This window comes from Capsicum annuum, chromosome 11 (genome assembly GCF_002878395.1).
Source record: "Capsicum annuum cultivar UCD-10X-F1 chromosome 11, UCD10Xv1.1, whole genome shotgun sequence".
NCBI lineage: Eukaryota > Viridiplantae > Streptophyta > Magnoliopsida > Solanales > Solanaceae > Capsicum > Capsicum annuum.
The window spans coordinates 107,062,776-107,088,342 of record NC_061121.1 but is presented as its reverse complement, the minus strand read 5'-3'; the positions used below and the strand labels follow the sequence as shown (position 1 = coordinate 107,088,342).

The following is a 25,567-nucleotide window of genomic DNA, read 5'->3' as shown; positions in this document are numbered from 1 at the left end:
AGTATGTTGTTGTTCTTTACAGTTTTTCACCACCTTCCTATATTGTTAAATATAACATGTAGTGTGAGATTTATGGAGTTCTACCTTTTACTGTAAGATGTAGTTAAAAATACATATGTAGTTTTCATATTATGTTTAAAAATACATATGTAGTATTAATCAATTGTTTTTCAGCATAAAAATACATATGAAATGTTAGAATCCAGCATTACAAAAATACAACTGCAACATACCTAATATGTATTTTAGTATGTTTTCATTACCTATAATTATAAATTAGGATTTAAATTAAAGTAAAATTTGATATTTTAATGCAGTTATTTACAAAATATATATATATGCAGTGTTGATATTTTGCTACAAAATACATATGGATTGTACATTAAAAATATTTCTTAAAAAAATACGTATGCCGTGTTAAGATAAAGCTGTTGGAAAATACATATTGATCAAACCTAATATGTAATTTCGATGTGTTCATTTTAAATCATTATAAAAGAGAATTTGAATTAAAGATAAATTTGAATTTTTTATGTAGTTATAGATTTGATTTTAGTTACAAAATACATATGCAGTGATGATATTTTTCTTAAAAGTACATATGAATTATACATCAAATATATTTTTTCAATACAAATACATATAAAGTAATAACATTATGCAATTCAAACATATATTTGCAGAATATGTCACATATATTTAAACCTTTGAACAATTAGGAATCATATACTTGTTTGGTTAATCAAAGTTACCATCTTTAACCTAAAATATATTTACTATGTCAAAAATACATATGAACTGCTGCTTGAAAATACATGTGTAATGTTCAGATTTTGAAACATATATAGCTCTAGTATTCAGATATTACTGTCTTCAATTGTCAAATGATTCATAATGTATTAATTAAACTAAATTAGTTCATCATTATAAAAAATGAAAATAAAAGTTTTAAGAAATAATACAGAAGAAGAAATGTATCATTGGCAATATTTCCTACAAAAACTCCTATTGTGACCCTTAGCCTCACAACCGCCGCATGAGTTGATATTCTTCTTTCCAAACATATCCTGGCCTGATTTTTCACTATCCTTCTTTGCAGGTCTTCCTGAAGGTCTTTTGAATTTTGGAGGCAGTATTATTTCATCAAGTATGCTCTCTGAAATTATTCAGTCAGCATTGTGTGGCAACAGGTAGATTGGAACATCATATGTCTTCAAAACGGTTTTTTGGTTTAAACAAATCAGAACAGTATGGCCCCTTCTCAAAATTCTTTTTCTCCAACACCACACAAGCATGTGCACATGATATCTCATCTATTTGAAAAGCATTACATGAGTATTTTTTTCCTTGATGCAAATAATAAAGTGCTTTTGTTTGTCGTGTACCATATACACATATTATGTGGCTGGTACAACCTGACATAAAAATAAAAAATTAAATGCACTGATACAAAAAGATGAATTCCATATTCCATGATATGTTGTAAGCACACCAGCATTTTGCAAAAAAAATACATATGCAATAAAAATACATATGCAGAGTATATTTTTACAGAGTAGCCAAATACATATGATGTTGTTAATAATTTTCAATACAACAAAATACATATTATCTTTTTAAATGTTCATATTTTTTATGTTGTATATCTTTTCATTAATTTACAACTGAATGGAAAGTATTTTTATATTTATGTTTTCATAATTATAATTTTCACAAATCTAAAAGGTCATACCATCATACAGGTACACAAAGCCTCGTTCTCACTGAGTATGTCATTAAACTTTTCAATGAGTGTTGTGAAGGTATATGAAGCTTCCTACCTATGTGCACAATTCTATTTTGCAAACAGTAATCGAACTTCCTCAAGAAAGTCATAAATTGACAGTTCTCTAGCTGATACAAGCACTCCATTTATTGACTCCGCAATATTTGAAATCAAAGTCCATCCTCAGTGAATTATTGCATACGAACTAGCCCACCTTTCGTAACCCGCCAATTTCAAATATTTCTTCACCCTAATATCAGCTGCCTCAACTTTTTCCATTAACATGTGGAATTCTGACTTTGAATATGATTTGGCCATTGTATAAAAGATCTTTGACAATGCATCGTGTGACTTTCTGTAAAGTTTTTTCACATTTTCCCATAGATGCCACATACATGCATAATGTGGAACATCTTTGTACACATCACCAACAGTCTTTATGATGCTTGGATTCTTATCAGACATACACATGTTTTATATTTTTCCGTACGCGCCCTTTAGATTCTCGAAAAACCACGTCCAGGATGCATCATTTTTAGAATCAAGCACACCATATGTCAAAGAAAATATATAACCTGCATATATAAAAAAAAATTCTGTGCAGGCCGATATAAATACATATAGGAACTGCATATATATTTATTACAAATACCGGTAAATTAAACTATATATTTTATCTACCTGAAATGATATCAATTACATATAATAAAATCTACATGCACCTCACTATCAAATATAATCAATTTTACATGTTTCATTCAGGAATCTTTGAAACTATATGTAATTATATACAATTATGTATATATGAAGTAGATATATGTATTTTTCAAGTGATTTGCAGAAATACAAAAAAAATACAATAAGTTGTATAATGTAATTATTATTAAAAGATACTAACCTGCTCCGTTCATTGTACATACTTTTACAAATGTCCAGTATACATTCCTCTCAGATGACTAGCATCAACAACTACGACTGGTCTACAATGATCAAACCCTTTAATGAATGCATGTAGAGCAATAAATACATACAAAAACGCATTATCATCTGTCTTCTTCATTTTTATATATGACTTTGGATAGGTAGTATTCAACACATATAAGAATGATGGCAGTTTCCCATAAGATGCTAATGGTTTATCCCTCAACTCTTCTAACGCTCTTTCCTTGGCCCTCCAACATAAAGTGTATGTCAAATCCATACCAAAATCTTCCTTCATGTCATTTTTTATTTCTGTCGCACTGTGTTTTTATTTGTGGTTTTTGAATTTCTGTTTAACCATACCAGCTATCAACATACTAGTTGCATGCACCTTTGGATAGATTTTGTCCTTCACTGGGCAAGTATGTTCAGGTATGAATCTTCTAATTCCAAACATTCCAGTGTCTCCCATGTCTGATGCATGCATTAAGAGCTCACAGTTTCTTGATTTGCAAAACAATATATAACTGCATCAAACATGATTTAATACATTCAAAATACATATCCAAAGTAATATTAAACAAAATCAAAGTGATATAGAATGTACGTACGTTTTCTTACTTGACCTTTTACTGTGCGTTTGAAACTTCTCCCTAATTGAATAGTCCTTCATGACTGACTTTAAAAAAAAAATTATCAAGTAAACCCGATCATCCTCAATATGCTTGTGATGTGGGTTTGAGATAATTACCTCAATAGTGTCTATCTCAAAAACATCTAATGCTTGTATATCTTCGCAAACAATCAAAGCTCCTTCATATATTGTATTTATCACTGTTTGCAAGTTGTTACAGTTGATTCCTCTTTCAGCAACACATATAGATGAACTTGCCAAGTTGTTCCCTATTACTTTCTCCAAAATGCTTATGTATAAAAGAAGACAATTCATGTTTTGTATCATCTTTTTCTGCAATATAAATATCTTTAAACCCATATCATTATGTATTTCTATCTGTCCTACATTAGTAGTGATTTGATTTTCCACTTGAATACGTTTGCTGGTTAATTCCACACTTAAGTGAGATGCAAAAATATCGTGCAGCTCAACGAATGTTTCTGATGTGCTCAACAGTATAGCATCAGTGACATATTCTTCAAAGTTATTTTCGTACGTTCATCGACCAGAGTGCTTCACAAGGACTAATATGCTTCCCATTTCTACTTGATTTAACCAAGAAATAAACAAATATACATATTTGTCAGATGTCACTTATTTTAACACACACTTTACAACTTTAAGTGCAGACAACGTTACACAGCCAACATCTCCATTTAAACAATATTTGTTTAAAGTAATATACAAACACCGTAAAAGTTTTCAACCAAATACAAAACCTACTGAATCAAACGGAAGTAAAACAGGTATGAAATATATTTTTACATATATAGTTATACTCTCAAATTCCGACAAGCAAAATAAAAATACATATGCTGTGTTAACATAAATCATATCAAAGATACATATGTAATGTTAACATTAAGCATATCAAAAAATACATCTGGAGCATACCTAATTTGTAATTTAATATGTTTTATACATATTTGTCAAATGTCACTTGTTATAATACTCACTTTTAGGATTTAAGTGCAAACAAAGTTACACAGCCAACATGTCAATTTAAAAAATAAATTTACACAATATTTTCTTAAAGTAAAATATCTTTTCAAATATACATTTATACTATAGAATTCCGACAACAAAACAAAAATACATATGCAGTGTTAATATTAATCATATCAAAAATACATATGCAGTGTTACCATTAAGCACATCAAAAATACATATGGAGCAGATAATTTATACTTTGATATGGGTTCATAGAATATCATCAAATTCAACATCTAAATTCGATCATTCATTCATCTAGTATTTCAGAAAATAATTGAATAAACTTCAATTCAAAAGTTGTTTACAATTTGTTCAATTGTTAAAACAATCAAAATAACAAAAAACTATTCTCAAAACAATAGTGGAATACTGAATTTTTTACACTTGAAACAACTTTTAAGCTGAAATTTGCAACAGCTAATTGAATTTCAATTTTACTGCTGCATTGATTCTAACTCAAATTTCTTTTACAAATTTTTCACATATAAATTAACGACGATAATAAAAACTCGATAGGCACATCAATAATGGTTAAAAAAAATTGAACTGAACAACAACAATGATTATGTAACTTAACAGTAGTAATGGTTGAATTTTGAACTGACAGTTGAATTCAAACAAATGGAAGAAGAATCAACAATTGAATTTGATTCAAACAAATTAGTGCATCGTTTTACAATTGCTATTGATTTCGAAGAAGAATAAGTCTAATTTAATTTAGCAACAACAATGCTTGAATTTCCAAAACAGGGTTGGTTTAGAACAAATTGCTAAGAAAAGATGCAACTGTTAATGGGGAAAAACTGAAATTTGAATTTTTGTAAACGTTTTATGAAGATATAACAGAAGTCACATTTTTTAAGAGTTTTAAATGGAAAAGGAATCTATAAATTTACTTGATCGGTAATTATACCATATATAGCTCAACTAATTTCAGTTAATTAAGGGCAGTAAATTTATTGTATATGTATTTTTACAGCAAAATTTTTAAAAAATACAAATATAAGTTGCTATAAAATGTAATTATGAAACTATTGCTATAAAACTAACAATTAGGCTCTTAAGTATGCTATTTCTGAATTTTGCCCATTTTAAATTAGCACAAAAACAACAATTAAGTGAGAGAGTATCTTTGTTTAATTTAAAATAAATTGATATATATGCTACACTATTTACTATTTGTATATGCAGGCCCACATAAACAACAGCTATCCCAACTAACTTTAACCATGTAAAGAAATTATTTTAAACTTTAACCATGTCAAAGAATTAAAGAATTATTTTATCTATGATCCGTAATTTTTTCAAACAAATATATGTTTTTGGTAAAGTGGATATATAATTGTGAAGAGTACATAAGTGTTAAAGATAAATTAAACTATAAAACTTTTTCTTACATATTTTTCAATGAAATCTTTTAAAAAGTTTAATATGTCCGTTGAAAATTTTTATTTACACTTCTGATTAAAAAGAGGATAGATACTTTTTTTAAATATGGATCTCTCAAAGTCTATTAATAAAAAGGGGAAAAGTTATACAAAATGTTTATTGAGTTAAATTTTTTACACAAAAAATAGCACACTTATCATCCTTTAGCTAAAATAATCTTTCGACTAAAGTAGTAACCAAATATGACCGTTCGGCCTAACTATTTACAACAAAAATGGCAGCCAACCAATTTCCTAGACTTGAATTTTAAACTACTATTGTGTATGCAAAGTGTGATAGGAGAGACATGGTGGCGTTATGGGATGAAATAGTGTCTCTAGATAATGGTAATATCAGCCCTTGAATTATAGGTGGTGACTTAAATTTTGTGCTAAATAGAGAAGAATAGATAGGTGGAGTTATAGTTACTGAATCGGATATAGATAATTTCATTATTGAATTGAAATATGTGATTTATTGCAAGTTCAACACAAAGGTATCCCTTTTACTTGGTGGCATGGTCGAGCAGGGGATGATTGCATATTTAAAAGATTGGATAGGGTGTTGACTAATGAGGAGTTTAAGGGTCTTTTTACTATCTCTGAAGTAGAGCATTTACCAAGAGATGGATATGATTATGCTCCTCTTTTTCTGAGTTGTGATAATAATATTCATAAAGTGAAGAGGTCCTTTAATTTTTTGAAATTCTGGAGAAAGAATAAGAATTTTAAAGAGGTTGTTAAAAGAAATTGGGATTTGGCTATGTCGGATAATCCATTCCTAGATTTCAAGAAGAAGATTAAGCAGGTTAAAAAAGCTCTATCTATGTGGAGCAGGGAGAAATATCAGCAGTTATTAATTACAGAAGAAATTGTCAAAATCAAAGAGAATCTATTTGAAGAGTTCCTAACTCCTAAAAATAGGGTCTCCATGGAAAGAGATAAAGCTGAATATGCCAAATATCTTCATTTGGAAGAGAGTTATTGGCAACAAAAGGCAGGGTATGATTGGTTTAAAAGTGGTGATAGAAATACCAAATTCTTTCATAATTTAGTCAAAGAAAGAAGGAATAAATTGAATATAAGCAGAATTTTAGATACACATGGTAGTTGGTTGGAAGATGATAAACAGATCGCAGATGTTGTCATTGATTTTTATCAAAAACAATTTACTCAAGAAAGAGAAGGTAATATTTTTTCTTTGTGAATTACATCCCTGAATTAACTTCTGTTGAGGATAACATAGCTATTAAAACTATTCATATGGAAGAAGAAGTGAGACAGGCAATTTTTAGCCTAAATGGTGATAGTACTTGCGGCCCGGATGGTCTTCTGGGTTTTTTAATCAATCATGCTGTGATATTATTGGGTCTGACATTTGTAGGATGGTAATGGAGTTTTTTAGCAGGGAACACTCTTCCTAAATCTATTACTCATACTAATTTATTCCTCATTCCTAAGAAATAAAATGTACAATTTGTATCAGATTTAAGGCCTATTAGTCTAAGTAATTTTGTGAACAAGATTCTTTCAAGAATTGTTCATGATAGGCTTGACAGAATACTTCCTAGACTGATTTATCCTAATTAATCCAATTTCGTAAAGGGAAGAAGCACAATTGAAAATGTAATTTTGACTCGAAAATTAATTATAGACATTGGTAAGAGGGGGAAACGTGCTATTGTGGAATTAAAATTAGATATGTCTAAAGCATATGACAGAGTTTCCGAATTTTTCTTAATGAGGGTGCTGAGGAAAATGGGCTTTTATAATAGGGTGGTAGATATAATTTGGAGATTAATCTCTAATAATTACTATTTTGTCTTGTTAAATAGGCAGCCTGCAGGTTTTTTCCACTCCATTAGAGGAGTAAAACAAGGGGACCTATTATCTCCTGCTCTTTTTATACTATCTATTGAGGTGTTGACAAAGGCTCTTAATAATTTATTTCAGGACCCTTGTTATGTTGGATATGGAATACCTACATGGATCTTTAATCTTAATCATCCAGCATATGCAGATAACACCATCATTTTTGCTTCATCTAATAAGTACTTTATGAGAGAATTATGCGGATTTTGCATGAGTATCAGCAAAAATCAGGGCAATAGGTGAACAAAGACAAAAGTTTCTTTTACATACATCGAAATACTGATAGTAACATGGTGCCGCGGGTGGAGTAAAGTAAAGGAATGGCTAAGGAATCTTTTTCTTTGAAATACCTTGGTTTTCCCATTTCCCAAAAGAAGAGTAAAGAGCACTATGCAGATCTACTAGATAGTTAGAGGAAATTTAAAAGCATGAAAAGGTAGAATGCTCTCATATGGAGGGAAGTAAGTTATTTTGATAAGCTATTGCAAAGTATACCATATATGTCCTATCTACAATTGTTCCTCCAAAGTGTGTCATTCAAGCGTTGCATGGGATATTCGCAAAGTTTATTTGAAGTAATAAGGAGAATGGTAGGAGCAAGCATTGGTGTGCATGGGATAAGGTTTGTTTACAAAAGAAGGCAGGGGGCTAGGTTTGAGAGCCTTGAATGATGTCTCTAAGGCTATGTACGCTAAATTATGGTAGAGATTTAGAAGGCAAAGTAACTTGTGGACTAATTTCTTGTGGAACAAATACTACAAGAAACAAATACCAACTTTAGTTCAATGGAAAGGTAGTTCACAAAAGTGAAAAGCATTGTTGGAAAACAGGGAGAAAATTTAAAATTTAATATGATGGGAGCCTAAAAGTGGTACATCTACAATCTGGTTTGACAACTAGACAAACACAGGACCTTTGCTTATGAAGCCTTCTAATGTGCAGACATGTTATCCCCTAAAGGATGTTGGTGATTTCTTAAATAAAAAAGGATAGAATTTTGAGAAAATGCAAGAATCAGTCCCAGATGAAGTGGTTAATCATATCAGAAATAACATGAATATGGTGCAATTTGAAAATAAAAGTGACAGACCTTAGTGGACCAAAACCAGTAGTGGGAAATTCACTATCAAGAGTGTTTGGTATCTAGGTATTTATTTTAAACTTTCTTTTCTTACTTTGAGGGTCTGGTTAGGAAAGGTACCAGTAGTAGTTGTTGTGCATCAGTGGGAACCTAACACTTCTCACTAATATGTATGTATTAATCATCTTTTTCTAAAAGGGGACATTGCAGAGAAAATATGGCAGCATTACTGTGAAGCAGCAGGAATAATTGACCTAAGGTTAAATTTAAAGCAATGTGTCAGATTGTGGTGGGAGAAAAATGGTAATTCTAGAGTTAAAGTTGCATATAAGGTGATTCCTATAGTTATCATATGGTTTTGATGGAAAAGAATAAATAATAAGATGCATGGTGGGTCTTACAGTTGGAGAAAATAATTTTAGGACATCAACGACACAATTGTAAAGCTTATGAAAGTCAAATTTAAAGTGGAGGTTGCAGGTAAGGATTGGCCTTATATGGTGCATTTTTTACATGGATATAGACCTACTTACTTGACAAGAGTAGTTAGGTGGTGTCCACCCCCTCAAAACTGGTTTAAGACTAATATTGATGGGGCTTCTAGGGAAACCCAGGCCCCAGTTCAGCTGCTTTTTATTTTGAGGGATGCATGAGGTAACTCAGTTATGGCTAAGGGTTTGAAAATCCCTGATACAAGTCTGGTAGCTGAAGCAACAACAATAAAGTAATGTCTGACTTATTGCAGAAGCCAATCTATTCAACAGCTAATTGTGGAAACTGACTCATGGAGTATGTGTCAAATTATTCAGGGAAATTGGGAGATACCAGGGTGTGTAACAATTGAGGTCAACATCATCAAGGATTTGATTGAAAAAAATGATAGTAAGAGTATCACATTCCCTTCGGAAAGGTAATACTCTTGTTGATTTTTTAACTAACTTAGTTTTTTATTTTGCAGGGAATTACTTATTTAATAATGTCACAGAAATACCAGCAAAAGGAAGGAGTATAATTGAATTGGATAAAAAAAGGCACACCATATATTCAGATAAGCATTCAGCACAACTATAGCAAGATTAAAGGGTTTCTACATAACTTGAACAGATAATGAAACACAAGCAATGGGGAGCAGATAAGTCAAATACATATATATACCAAGTTGAAAACGTTTTTCTTTGGATAGAAGTACCTCACCTGGTGAGAGATTCAAGATGTCGACTGGTATGAATATCCACACTTTGGTATGAGCAAGTTGAGATTTATCTGCATTTTAAGTTTATTTTGAAAATTTTATTTCAAGTTGTCAAGACCCATTTTTGTTTGGACCAGGCCTTTTCTGGTTTGGTTGTACATTTTTTTGGTTTAATAAATGGGCTTGTTCCCGCCTTTAATCTACAAAACATCATTTATGTTGGTTTTTTTTTTACGGCATTTTTTAAAAAAATGTTTCTTTTTCTGCCCTATTTTTTTATATAAAAAAAACTAGTTGTTTTTTTAAAACTTTTCCGCTCCAATTTTTTTTAAAAGAATATTAGTGCTATTTTTTCACTATGTTATTCCTCTTTATTTATTAAAATAATTAAAATTTGTTGCTCTTTTTTTTATTAACTACTTTTTGCTCTTAATTATTTCATATCTTTTATGAAAAAAAGAAAAGAAACAACTATGTTATTTTATTATTTTGTATTTATACTTTTATTTATTAGGTTGAAACGTATATATATATATATATATATATATATATATATATATTACTACATAATTAATTTACATAATATTGATATATATCGATACACTTTAATATACCATTTACATGATTTTGATACATATTTATACACTATTTATATAATATCGATACACGTTTATACATCATTTATACTTATTGATACATTACATAACTATTTATAAAATATTGATACATGTTTATACAGATATATACAATATCAATACATTATATATACACTAAATAACTATTTATCTATCGCATTCAATGCATATACAAGTTCGAAAAGTTATCTACGAATTTCTCTTGTGAATAATTAAATTAATAGTTATCAAAAAATTATCATTTAGCCATAAACAAATAAAATAATAAATATTTAAAAAATAAAATTAATAAATGAAAAGGAAAGAGGCCCTGAAAAAAATCAGAAGGGAAATAGAGAGTGTCTGAAAAAATCAGAAAGGAAATATAGAGTGGGCTAGATATATTTTAGGCTAAATATCTCTTGGATCGGTTAGAATGTTAGTTTGGTTTGGGCCTTCGGTGCCAGAGGAACAAGTTGTTTATTTTTTATGTAAATAAAAATAGAGAAAATTATCTCATATACCATTATTAGATTCAAAATTACAAATTCTAGCATCACTTTTAGATAATTGCAATAATAGCTTTTTCATTGTAAGTTATAGTAACTTTTTAAAATATATATTATTTTTATTGATTTCCAAAATTTGTTTTTTAATTATATAATTTAAAATTAGTCCCATATTTATAGGGTTGTAATCAATCTTCCCCTTAAATAGTATATTGATAATTATGATAAAAAATATTATATTTTAATTCAAACTTTGCACACTTTTATCAAACAACTTTATTAAAAGAAAAAGTGTATTATGATGTAAAAAAATATTTCATTATCCAAAAAATTTTCTGAAGTACTTTTCTCTTTCTCCATTCACATACTCAACCAACAAAACTTTATTGAAACTCTTTTCTCCATTAACGTACTCAAGCTTTTTGTTGAAAAATAAATTGGGTATTTATCTTCTTTGAGTAAAAACTCAAATTTGATCTATTTAGGATTTTTCATTCTCCGTTGTGATATATATTCATAAATCATGTCTAAATTCGAATTTAATTCGCGTAGAAGTTCTAGAATGATCGAGAATAATAGCCTCATTCATCTTTCTAGACCTTCATTTTGATTTAGGTTGTTTCAATTCGTCTCCTCTATATAAGTGTAAAAAAAAGATTGTTGAAAGTGGGTCTTACATCAATAAGCAAACTTTGAAGTTTTGTTTGTTCATGAACCATTGAAGACGCTCAATTTGAACATGCATATTGAAAAAATCTCAACAAAAAGGTTTTTTTCCTCAAGATAAGAGGAATCATAAGAGAAAGAATGTTAGTGAACAAGTGTCGGACTCCGATTTTGAGGATGAGATTCAATTACTCAAATTCAAAAAATTCAAGTGTGGAGGAGAAGCACCTTCTTGAGTAACAAGGGTGAGGGCTAAAGTAAAAAATGCCAAGGATGTATCCAACAAGAAATCTCGAAAAGTTAAGGTATTTTTTTTATTTTGTAAAAGTTCTTAGTTATTTTTTAACATTTGTATGATTGATTTATAAAAACTATATGATTTTTGATATTTCAACTCAAATTGCTGAAATTTTTCACAAAAATCATATGATTTTTTATAATGTTTTTACAGATTCTTTAAAATATCAATGCATGTACAATTTTTGTGTTATAATAATAGTTATTATTTTTTCTGTAAAAAAAATTTGATTTTTGATTTTTTGTTCAAAGTTTGTATAAATTATTTATACAAATTGTTTGTTTTCTTGATTGAGTGTGTTTACAAAAGAATGTAAGATTTTCATGTTACAGTATGTAATAATTTTCTACACATTTAAAAGTTAACTTTCTTGCAACAATTAACAGCTCAATTTTTTGGTATTTTTACTTTCTTATTTGTGTATTTGTAAATGTATGTAGGAGCGAAAAATATATAGTCACTGGGCATCATACATTAAGGTTGATATTTTCAATGACCTTATGTTAAGATGGAAAAATGAGCACTTCAAAATGTTTGAAAAAACTCAATTTAGGCACTTTTTGAAGATGCAACAGCTTAAAGTGTAGCCCCAACTCTTTGAAATCTGTTGCACGCGGAGACGGAGAATAATAGAGATTATTTATTCATCTTTCGGTTAAATAGCAAGTTGTTGCATTTTGGTTAGAGGAAATTTTGTGTTGTCACTGGTTTAAGGTTTGACAAAAACCTGATTTTTATTCAGATCCCAAAGATCCAAACAATCTTATGTCTAAGTATTATCCTGATATTAAAAAGGTCAAGAGAAGTGATTTCTATATTGATTTTGTTGTGACTGAGAATTTTTTTAAGAAAGAAGATTTGTATAAATTTGGTATGGTTTATTTCATAATCAGGTTCTTGGTTCCTGATTTGCCAAGGGATTACATACCAAAGTTATACTTTGATTTAGTTGAGTCAGGTGAGTACTTGAATTATGATTAGGGCAATGAGTGCTTTAAAAATTTGTATAAATCAAATAGTCATGGTTTGAAGATCAATCCCTCATCATTTACCTTTGGTGGATTTCATTTGGCTCTTCAAATATGATTTTATGAATGTTGTTTGAACATGAACAAAGTTGTTGCTATTCAAAGTGAATCACTTATGAGTCCTCGAATTCTAAATGAAATGTTTGATTTTCAGGAAAAGGTCAGTAATAAAGTCTTAATAGTTTAATTGATTTAATGGCTTTTACGTTGTTCAGAATATATTATTTAAAAAGAAATATTACATTCATTATTTTTTTATGAGTAGGTTGAGAAATAATTTAAGGAGGTAAAATAATATGTTGCTGAATCTGTCAAGACTATTTTGAATGAATTAAGTTCTGTAGGAATCAATTCTAATGAATTCAATGAAGATCAGGTATGAACATATAAAATTTTTGATAGATTTTTTTTTAAAAAAGTTAATTTTATTTTTTATGATCATTAGAAGAATGATTCTCGGTCTTTGAATGATTTATTACAAATACCACATGCAAGCAAGACATGTGAAAAAATTTCTACTGGACTAATCAACCTGAAGGATGAATTGTCTCGTGATATGGCTTCTAAAAAGGATGGTAATGTTACATTAATATTGGTTGTTATTTTTTTAATATAACAAAATAACCTTTACATGACTTTTATGAATGTAATTATATGTACAGTGTGTGGTGACATTGTTGATGCAAAATCGATCGACAAACTTTCTCCATTGGATAAATTGTCATTCTTTATGGAGTCTCAGCTAATCGCACTAGAACCTACATATAGAATGCTTGAAACACCAAAATTTGAATCCCACACTTTATCATCAGTGAACTTTGATAAATCTCCAATGATAATACACTAATATTATGGTTCTAGCCATGAAATATTCTTAGTTTACTTCAATAAAAAATATCCATTTGAAGACTATGTTGGATTTGAGGTTCCAGATATATTGATTGACCAATTTACAGATTGGTGTTATGCGAATTTGAAGAAAGTGTGTGAAAGATAATGCTTTATTTTTTAGCTTAATGTAGTAAATCATACATTCAAGAGTTTAATATATAACATCATATAACATTATTAAATAATCGTAGGAGTACAAAAAACAATGCTGAAAATGTCATCATAAATCCTGAATTTGAGCTTGGTGGATTAAAAATTCATAAGAAAGGTTGGTTTCTTATAATGATTCACACTGGTCGTCCATAGAATGATGAGGTATGTGCCAAATCTAAGTTAATACAAACTGCATATTGTATATATTGTGTTTGTGTTTATGTATTGTGTTTATGTATGTGTTTCTGTTTATGTATGTGTTCTTGTTTAGACCCGAAAATGTATCCTAACAATGATACCTATGATTAAGTATTAGCAGGGAAATGAAACTCAACGTGGTGTGTTTTATGTAGTTTTGATAATAGAATGAACAAGGCTATAAAGTTTCATTGTCCAATTATACATAACACTTCTTCTTGTTATTGCCTCTTCTTTTTTTCATTTTTTTACGATGTGTATGAATCGAAAGATATTACATTTTTGGATTTAGGTTAACTGGCTGAGTATTGAATGTGGAAAAAGTTTTAGTAAAATGTTTGAACATTCATTTCAAGCATTTCAAGGGACCTAAGTCTTCTAAAGGAACCAAGAATTCCTCTGAAAATATCTTGTTTACATGTTGAATGCATAAAAGGATAACTAAACACATAAATTGAAATATCTAGTGCAACTTTCATGTCACAATTGTCTTGACTGATCATACAGATTATCTATTTCACTTTCTCTAACTACATAAAGGTAGGCTGAACTCTCATCAGCCAGATATGCTATCCACTACTAATTAATTTAGACTGTTGTAAATTCTGCATATAAGAAAGCAAGAGCCCCAATCAGTGGTGCATTAATGCAAGTAGCAAGTTTTGATTGCTAATAATTGTAAATTTTTTGTTATATTTTGATGTTTAGATGAATCATAATCAATCTTTGATAAAGCTAATATAAGGGAGTGGATTTGCGATTTAAAGCCTGTCTACACCCTATTTATTGAGTTTGAAAATTGTGTTGTATAATCTGTTGTTTATATATCATGTGTAGAATCAATTGATGCTTATCACTGTTGTGTAAACTTTTTTAACATGTATTGTTTAGAATGAATTACTGCTCATCACTGTTACGTTCCTCTTTAAAATAGCATGTAGATATGATCATGTACTTTTGCGGAAAAAGCAAAGTATAGTACGATGAAGCCAATAACACATACCACAAGTGATGTCTGGTTCATTAAGTAGGTCTGTGTAATTAAGCAACATTGGTTGGGTGCGAATAAGGGCATGAGATACATCTCTCCTGAACACTATATTGGTTAGTACATTAGGGGTTTTAAGATGCCTGTGAATATATGTTGTGATACTGTGGACAATATTATTATTCCAGTTAACGTTAGTGAATTATTTCATTGGATTATGATATTGTTTCACATTACACACAGGTGTCTATATGTGTATGATTCGTTTATTGGAGGGGCTGTGAACAACAAAAATATTCATCGACATGTCCAATAACTTGCTACCATCATACCGTTATTTTAGTTTGCAACTGTAATGCCCTGAATCTGGTACTCAAAATGCTACACGGTGCTCATAATCTCGAATGACCACATGCTAACCCATGACTGATATCTGTAACTGAGCCCTGAATAATAATGATAATATCGTAAAATCCAAAAACATGAACTGAAAGGCCATAAGGTTCAATACTGATACATAACTAAAAATATGGTATAACAATATCAAAAATATCTGAAATAACTGTTTGAACATGCTATAGTCTGAAAGCCTCTAAAACTGAACTGTCTGAATAAATAGTTGATGGGACAATCGCCCAACTAATCTGCTAAAATAAAATAAGTACTGAAAGAATGAAATAATCAAATAATAACATCCTCTAATGATGAGGACTCACTGTTGACTCTGACTGCTAAAACTGAAATGCTACTGATACTCTAGAGCGCGTGCTTCTAAACCTATGGTATAAAACACCATAGCACAAATGCGTCAGTATGATTAAATGTACTGGTATGCAAGTGAGGTAGGTTGAATGCAATATTTCATATGCATGAACAATACCAACTGACTGAATAACATGAACGTAAGAATACATGCATGAATACGTAACTGTATCTGAGATCGTGATAACATTGACTCATGAATTCTGATAACGTGGATTTATTGATATTTGGGTACTAATACTGAGATACTAAAAGACTAAGTCTATTGAGTACCGAGGAACTGATGTCATATTACTGATAAAGGAATGACTGTTATCTGACAGTTCTGATTATGAAAAACTGGTTTGATTGACTGTATCTTGCAGTCCTGAAATCTGAATACTGGTAACATGAATTTTGTATAATTAATATACTATTAAATAGGTGACTGTGTTTGACAGTCCTGATTTTGATAGAACTAGCTGAGTTCCGTACTGACCTAAGCGATTGTATCTGATAGTCCTGAAACTATAGAACTGAATTGAGTTATAGTACTGAGACTGGATCCAAAACTGAGACTGTGTGAGGTAATCATCTAACCGACATGCCCCAAAACTAAACTGGTGGGGTCCAACCTGTAATCCCAGCTGGAAGGGTGTTATACCGTGTCACAGGTAAAGACAAGCTGTGAGTAAACTCTCTCTGACAGGGAGCTCTTCCGTCAACCCCTTCTAGTAGGAAACTCAAATAAGGTGTATAATCCCTAAACTAGTAGGGTACATCTCAACCTACGCTGGCTACATAGTATTGGAATACAAGGATTGCTTCTAAGGATCACACCCTCTACTAACTAACATGTGAGTCCCCATCCTTGGGTTTACTCGATGTTGAATCCTACTCCAAACTGAAGAGACACTGAACTGATTTAAACTGAATTGAAATGTTACTGATAGTATCTTTTAGCTGACTTGAACAGAGTTTACTAAATTCTGTTGACTGGCAAAATACTACTGAGATTAGATAACTGACTGAGATTACTGAGTTTTCTTGAGTCATGTAACTGACTGAATTCTAATGATCATGGCTTGAATGGGAGTATCGTGAAAACTGACAGTGGCCCTAGGTACACAGCTAAATTATCGGGTACAAGTACCCCCAAGACTCGTAGCATAAAATTGAAAAGACTTGAAACTTCGTGAATACATAACCAATATCAACAATTCATAATACAATAAGTTGGGGATTTCATGAAACACATAGTTGTCATAATGTTGTACATGGATGAAATTGCATATACATATGCCATACTTTCATCAACCTAATCTCGTGAACATTTCATCAAATACTCATAATGCACACAATATCATGGAAGTTAGTCTTGGTCATAAGGGTAAAGCATGCATTTATTATTTGAGTCACAATTGAGCTATAATACCCAATTTCTATCCTCCTAGCCATTTAGTCAAACACCCTACATGCACAACTTAGGGAATAGGTGAAATCATCAAATTACACCTCATAAAAAACTGAATTCATGGATTTCATCTTGCATGCTAATGTAGTTTCATGAAAATACATAAAGATTCCAACTTGGAAATCATACAACAAGATAAATATGGTTACAAACAACCGACAACATAAATATCATGTTTTATAATTTGAAAGAGGGTTCTTGGACTTTATGAATGAAAGGAATCTATAAATCAACACTTGACATACCTTAGTTCCTGATTTTACAAAGATTGACAGAGAGATTCTTGAATTTGAGTATTAAATTTGAATCTTTAATTGAAAACCCTAGCTTGTTCTTGAAAGAAACTCTATATTTTGGGGGGAAATATGGCTGAATCACGTGTTATTGGGTTTATCTAAGGATGGGAAATTGACACTTTTACCCTTAAAATGCGGAGATTTAATGACCAAAAATTAGATGAGGACACTATAAGCGACGCAGCGCATTGAGGGCTATGATGTGATACTAAACACACCGCGCCATGATGGCATTGGGCCTCAAAATTTTTGGCTCTGGTAGCCTGCACAAATGTTAACCAACGCGATTGGCGATGCGGTGCACCATGATCGCGTTGGTCCACTATTTTGGGATTCCGAACATGATCTAAACGTGTTTCAAAAAATCTAAAACTTATTCGGGAACACCCATTGACCTTCCTTATCATGAACTAATAAAAATATAGACCATTAAAGGACGTTAAGGTAAAGAAATGAGATTACCAACTTTTGAAGGCCAATAATAGGTTAAGTCTGGGAACCTAGCTAGAATTTTCTAAGTCTGGGACCCCTTGACAAGCTTAAAGGACTGAATTAAGCTTTAGGATTTTACTGGGTCTTACAATAACTGACTTCTATGGTAAACGAGTGGATATCTATTGGGATAGAGATCCTGGATATATTTACAAGGCCATGATCGACCTACTTAAATAAGTTATTGTGAGGGACGTTCCCCAACAGGCTCCACAGTCTAAGTACATATATTTATATTCTTTAAATTACTATATTATAATTGTATATATTAATATGCTAAACATTTTTAATATTATTTTTCAGTGATTGTGGTATGTATGCGTGTGTATTTACAGAGTTTATAAGTCATGGTGTTTTTGATATTTCAACAAACAAGTTCAATGCTTCCAACCATTGTATGAGATATGATGCGTTACTTTGGAATTATGCTTGAAAAAAGCAAAATGATGGTGCTATAAGTGAAAGTGAGCTTACTGGCAATGTTACAAGCAGACTCGATGGTCCAAACATCTTGAGAGAGGTTGTTAGTCCAGATGTCCCTAAAAAAATAAAGCATAGATAGGCATTTGATATTTAATGTTGTTTGGTGCTGATTACTATTGTCTTATTTAAATTGTTGGTACGAACAAAGTTTAGTTTTGGCTTTTAAGGAATACGTCTATGATGTTTTGCTACTTTTAACAGTTATTTTGTATTTTAACTCTGTAACAACCCTCCCGGTCGTTTTTGAAATTTTCTCATATTCTCTATATTAGCTCTCCCCGTAGTTGGTGTACATAAATTATGATTCACAAAATGAGTAGTATCAATTCTTGAGGTGTTCAAAAGTGATTTGAGTCATTACTTAGGTTCTTGAGCATTAATAAAGTTAAGCTTGAGCACAGTCAACTTTTTTCAAGACGACCTCACTATAGAATTTTGATATTTTTAATAGGTTCAAAATATATTATTTTTAGTCAATTTATAAATTTAATTTATTTCTACAAAGCTCAAAACTAATTTCGACCATTTTTAAAAGTTTTGGGCAATTTCAATAATTAGTTGAAGTAGTAGTTTAATGAGTAAAAAACACAATCTTCTTTTATTTTTTTACTATTAGATATCATGTGACTTTCAATTAATAGGGTTTAACCTTTTTGGCGTAAAGAAAATGAAAAAAAAAAAAAGGGGCAAAACAAAAATTGTTGCGGCGTAGAGGGACGAAGAACAAGCTTTAGGTGATTTTCTATGTTCCTATTAAATAGTTGTGGGTTGTATATTAATGAATGATGAATTTTGAAGAATTAGGTGGAATCAAATATCATGCAAAACCATGGTAATGATTAGAGCAATCATTAGGGAATTAGTGGGAAAATTTAATATATTAAAATATTAGGTAATGATTATCAATCATTGGCACTAATGTTAAGGTTCATGTTAGGTTTATGTGAATATGAGGGAATCTGAATTTTCGTACATTGCTTACGTTGCTTCCGATTTGAGTATTAGAGAAATTAAAATTTTGGTCAGGAATTTATAAATGAGTGTTATTAGATTCATACTCTTATGTAGATTATATATTTGAACAGATTTTGATCATTTGGGAGACTTTACAAAAGGGCAAGATCATTGTAAAGTAGCTTGCATTCGGTTTCTTCGATTGAGGTAGGTTATGGTTTAATTCGAGTTTAGACTCGATTTAATTGTGTGTATGCTCTTAAATGATATACTTGTTGATTGATATTTGGATATACTTGAAATTATTGATGTTTGGACTGTTGATGCGTGTATAAATGATTATTGAAAATTTACTTGATGAAATTATCTTATGACTTTAAGTGTACTTGTAAACTTGGTACATTGTGTTGTATGCTGTGAGGTTGTGTAAATTGATATTGATAGTACTTGTTTATGTTTATGTTGGATTGGGTAACACGCCGGTACGTTTATATTTATGTTGGATCAGGTACCACGCCAGTACAGATATGTTTATGTTGGATCGGGTACCATGCCGATACTTTTATATTTATGTTAGATCAAGTACCACACCGGTACATTTATATTTATGTTGGATCGGGTACCACGCTGGTACGGATATGGTTATTTGGATCGGGTACCACGCCGGTACGTTTATATTTATGTTGGATCAGGTACCACGCCGGTATGGTACATGAACATTGATTGTTCCCTGCAGGTCATGACTATTTGGACAAAAATAAGTTCCATAGCATGTGTGTACGTATTTGTGTTGATTCTGTGGATATTTATAGTATGGTTGATACTCTTGATGGTTATGTGGCTTATTTGTGAGCACTGTTTGACCTGTTGTTGTTGTATTATTGATTCATTTAATATTTGTTCTGTGACGATATCTATCTACTTGTTATATGATTTATGTTATGTACATGCTATTAAATTGAGTTGGCCTATGATACCTACCATTACATAGTGGTTTATACTAATACTACCCTGTACTCTTCTTTTGTTGAGTGCAGAAAGTGTTCTAGAGTTCAGACATGACCTCGCCTCTAGAGTTTGATAGCAGATCTTGATCCAAGGGTGAGCACTACGCCTCCAAGCTACCATGGGTCATTTTATTTGTTCTTGTCCATCTTTCGGGCAATGAAACATTCCTTATTTACCTTATTTTTGGATATTTCTTTAGACATGATCTTTGTTAGTAGTTCTTGTACGATGACTTTCAGGTCTTGGAAATTTTAGAAAGTAGTTTATTTGACTTCCGCATTAATAAAAATTAGTCATGGATTATTATTGTTATGTTGATTTTATAATAATATCATCTTAATATTGACTAAGTTATTGGGTAATGATTCAGTTTAGATAGTTCTACCACAGAATGATTAGTGTGGGTGCCACTCATGGCTATTTGGGTCGTGACAAACTCGTTGAATCAAATTGATATCATTTCATTTTATGTCAACATACATGATTTCGGATAATACACATATACATGGATTTTGGAGTTTTTATATTTTTTTGATGTTCATTACTGTTGTCTTATTTATAATTGTTGGTATGAACAAAGTTTTTTATTTTGATATTTAAGCACTACTTTTATACACTTATATAATGTTATGCTACTTTAACAATTGTTTTGTATTTCACCTCGTTCAATGAAATTGATATCATTTCATTTCATGTCAACATACATGATTTTGGATACTACAAATATATATCGATATTGTATTTTTTTATATTTTTTTGGTGCTTATTATTGTTGTCTTATTATAATTCTAGGTATGAAAAAAGTTTTCTTTTCGTTTTTAAGCACTACTTTTATGCCCTTATATAATGTTATTCTACTTTAACAGTTGTTTTGTATTTCACCTCATACAATGAAATTGATATCACCTCTTTTCATTTTTTTTCTTGACAGCATATATATGTTTACATAAAATGTCATATAAAACTTGAATATAAAGTTGACAATCAACACAAAATATCAAACAAAAAATAAGTTGTATTATTTATTAAAAATATGACAAATTCATACTTGCAAAAAAATTTTAAAAAAAATATTAAACTGGAGGAGCATGTTTTTGGCATGTTTTTTTGTTGTGTCCCTCTCTGTGGCAGCTGCTACATGTAAACCTGGCTCTTTTGCACTTTTCTTCATTTGGTGCTTTCCACCTCTCAACACGTGGACGTCCGGGTGATTTTTTAGAATTAGGCGGTAAAACAATTTCATCCAACACTTCTTGAGGTATATTCCATGTACTCTCACAAGGAGGAAGATCAACTGGTATTGCATAAACATCCTTAAAAGTCTTATTACTGTAGTATGCAGAGTAACAGTCCTCTCCGTATTGGTTGCGATATGTAATAACGGCCACTGCATGAGAGCAAGGTATCTCATCTAATTGAAATCGACCACAACTACATTTTTTACTTCGTAGGCATACAACAAACCTTTTAACTCCATCGGTAGCGGTATGCAAAAATTTGTTTGAAGCTCTTACCTACAATGAATTATATTATTAATAAATATATAAAAAAATATAACAACATAATATGAAAAGTACATATTTACAATTCATAATATTATCGTTAAATTAAAACAAACAAACCAAAGATAATGTCAACACACTAACCAACAACAATTTTTTTTTATGAATATATACAAAATTGTAATACAATTAATTTAAAAACATAACGTCATATTATGTGATTGTTGCTTGTTATCATTGAGAATGTCATTTTGTCTTTTCGTTAGGACAATCAATGTATTTTTTTCTTCCTCATTTTGCTTTGCATTCCACGATTCAACAGTTAACTTCATAAAATCCAACATAGAAACAACAGGTAAACTTCTAGCTTTCCTATTTGTATGGATTCAGAAATATTTGATGTTAGAGTCCAAGTATTCTTTAACGTAGAATGAACCCTTACCCATTTATGATATCCAATTTCGTACAAATATACTCTCACTTTCTTGTCAATTTTGCTCACCCTTCCCATCAACTCTTCAAATTTTTGAAGTGTATATGACTTTTCCATTGCAAAAAAAAAGCTTATGTAGTTCAATAACATTCTTACAAAAATTCGTCTTTATATTCCCCCATAGATACCAAATACAAGCATGGTGTGACAGATTTAGATAGACTGTTGATGTTGCTTTCCATATGCTTTCATTTCCGTCTGACATAATACACATCTCATTTCTTTCTCTAAAAGCTTCTCTAAATTTCTGAAAAAACCATGTCCAAGATGCTATATTCTTAGAATCAACCAATGCAAAAGCAAGTGGTAATATATGATCTTTATACACAATTATTAGCAACATGTGTATTAGTTGTATTTATTTCAAAACTTAACACCATTATGATATCAGAAACATACCGATGTCATACTATAAAAAATTTGACACGCTATAGCTAAAACATACACTGGAAAGTAACAAGTAAACTACTAATTTGTTACCTCTTGGATCTAATGTGCTTGCAATTAGAATTGTCCCATCATAAATTAATTTTAGCCCAGCACCATCAACATCAACTATAGGTCTCAATATTCCCATCCACAAATTGAAGCATCCAACGAAACAAAAGCATACAAGAAAATATTTTCTTCTATTTTCTCTCAACTAATTACTGATCCAGGATAGTGTTTTCCCAATATAAATAACCTGGAAGTTTCTAATATGATTCGGTTGGATCACCATGCAACATCTTAATTGCTAGTTTCTTTGCACGCCAAGCTTGAATATACTTTAACAACACACCATATTGTTTTAACATATCAGCGGAAACATCATTTGGCGTGTAAATTCTATAAGTGTTTATAAAATTAGGCAACACCAAACCAGCAATAACCTTTTTCACTCCTTGTCGTCTTGCATATACTTGATCTCGTGCCGAACATGTAAGTATTTCACAGTACTTTCTTATTTTGAAAACCTTTGTATTATTTGTACTTGAAGCTCTAAGAAACAATGTACATTCTTCCACACGAAAAACTAGGTAGTAGCTGTTTAAGATTTTTAAAATCAACCAATTAGTTATAGAGCATACAATTAAAATGCCAAACAGATATACACTATTCAGAAGGTAAGATATATGCTAGAATAATTCGTACCTTTTTCGCTAGATCTCTCTGTTCGAAATGTAAACTGATGCAAAAAAGAGTGCAAATTCATAACTTGTGAAAGTGTTTCTTTATCGATGTAAGTCCGATTTATTGTAATTACCAGATTGGTAACTTCTTCAATTATTTCAACTCTATCTCCATCCATTATTTCATCATCTGGAGTTAATCCAATCAACCGAATAGAATTTGTAGAGTATAATTTTTGTCTATCTATATATAAATCAGTATTCATGTTGTTACCAATACAAATAACTGATTATTCAATATTTTCGTTAACATCCATTGACATATCAATTATTCTCACATACAATGGATAACTAACAAAAAATCTGCATTACTTTTTTATCTAGATACACCATTACTCCAGTGTTATTATGTACGGCCATTGATGGGCATTTATCACTTATTAAAAATTTGATCTCAATTTTGATTGAATTAATATCAATCTTCAATTGTTTTGATATTGCAGCAACCAATTTCTTATACTTTGAATCTGCATCATAAATTATCCCATCAATAGCAAAATCTCTAGGTCTACCTATAACCATAATACAAATTTCATTAGCAAGAATTTTATGAATTTTCACAATTTCTATGTATGAAAATTCATGTTTTCAACAATACTTCATACTTTCAACATTTACAAAAAAAAATGGATACAACTTTTAGAATTACTATATTGCAAAATTCATATTTTTCAACAAAATAATTTCATACTATCAACATATAAAAAAAACAAATAAATTCTATAATTAAACGCTATACCAAATTTGTTTTAAAAAATAGAAAGCACAATACGATTTTCAAAAAACGAGAAACATAACCTATCAAAAAAACTAATTGGATAAAAAAATTTTAACAATTAACATACTGTTAACATCTCATCTTCCTCCATACATTACAAGCAGAGAATGTACCCTTTCACTGTCCATTAGATTGATCAACTTTAAATATACAACTGAAGTTGTTTAAGAAGAATAAATGAAAAATTGATAGAAACTGATATTTTGTAAGATGAGAACAAAATTTGTTGAATGATACGTTTAAGATGTTAATTAATTATACGAAAACCATTTTAGAGATATTTAAGGTGATGATTGATATCTGACAATAACGATCATCCCCTTTTTTTAGGGTATAAGAATCTTTTTTCCATATATAAAAATTATATCTTCTTATTTTTACTACTAACAAAAACACGTTTTTTATTCCTTTTTTTATAAGATTTGCTACAACTTGAAAAAATAAAAGTTATGCTATAAGTTACAATTTTCTATCTAAGAAATGTTATTTATGTTTTTTTCCATAAAAATATGACTATATTTGTTATAAACTAATTAGTTTATTGTATGTATTTGAAATTATCCCAATAAAAAACAAACATAAATTACTTAAGAAATAGAGAAAAGACATAAAATCCCTCCTAAACTTTTCTGCTAAACTTACTTTAACCTTTTAAGTTTACGAGAAATTATTTACCCCCCTTAACGTATTTAAAGTGAATGAATACCACCATTAATGCTGATGTGGCATTAAAAAGGAAAAATAAATAAAAGTGTGTATTTTTTTAAAAAAATAAAAGTGATCGTACTAATATATATTATACTAGAGGGTATATGGCCTATGTTAGTACGGGCCTAATGTGAAGAACATTTTTAGATTAACTATTCTGATCTATAATACTTTTCACGTAATTTTTAAATATT

The 25,567-nt window shown here is 30.2% G+C and overlaps 1 protein-coding gene and 1 long non-coding RNA gene across 6 annotated transcripts; one reads left to right on the top strand and one right to left on the bottom strand.

Annotated features, from left to right (window-relative positions):
* Positions 1 to 2,629: 2,629 nt before the first annotated feature.
* LOC107848342 lies at positions 2,630 to 10,139 on the bottom strand. Of its 5 annotated transcripts, none has more exons than XR_001667957.2 (4): positions 9,930 to 10,133; positions 3,438 to 3,904; positions 3,298 to 3,361; positions 2,630 to 3,213 (listed from the first exon to the last, which is right to left on the bottom strand). XR_001667957.2 is itself a non-coding variant. In XM_016693091.2 (4 exons), the coding sequence occupies exons 2-4, from the start codon at positions 3,678 to 3,680 to the stop codon at positions 3,015 to 3,017; spliced, it is 510 nt and encodes a 169-aa protein (XP_016548577.1). In that variant the 5' UTR covers positions 3,681 to 3,904; positions 9,930 to 10,073; the 3' UTR covers positions 2,630 to 3,014. The 5 variants fall into 5 exon arrangements, 2 of the variants coding, with proteins under 2 accessions (XP_016548577.1, XP_047254840.1); XM_016693091.2 differs by having other exon boundaries at positions 3,298 to 3,365; positions 9,930 to 10,073; XM_047398884.1 differs by having other exon boundaries at positions 3,298 to 3,365; positions 3,438 to 3,653; positions 9,930 to 9,995.
* Positions 10,140 to 19,380: 9,241 nt separating this feature from the next.
* Positions 19,381 to 21,013, top strand: LOC107847357. Its single transcript, XR_001667449.2, has 3 exons — positions 19,381 to 19,492; positions 19,844 to 19,919; positions 20,750 to 21,013. It is a non-coding gene; the product is annotated as an uncharacterized LOC107847357 (long non-coding RNA).
* The last annotated feature ends 4,554 nt before the right edge of the window (positions 21,014 to 25,567 follow it).

Bases quoted from the DNA above. Each gene is read 5' to 3' on its own strand.
- LOC107848342 (XM_016693091.2), bottom strand. From the start codon at position 3,680: ATGGGTTTAAAGATATTTATATTGCAGAAAAAGATGATACAAAACATG. The intron at 3,366-3,437 runs GTAATTATCTCA...TTTTTTTTAAAG, and splicing joins TTGAGATAGACACTATTGAG to TCAGTCATGAAGGACTATTC. The intron at 3,214-3,297 runs GTACGTACATTC...TGTTTGATGCAG, and splicing joins AAAAGGTCAAGTAAGAAAAC to TTATATATTGTTTTGCAAAT.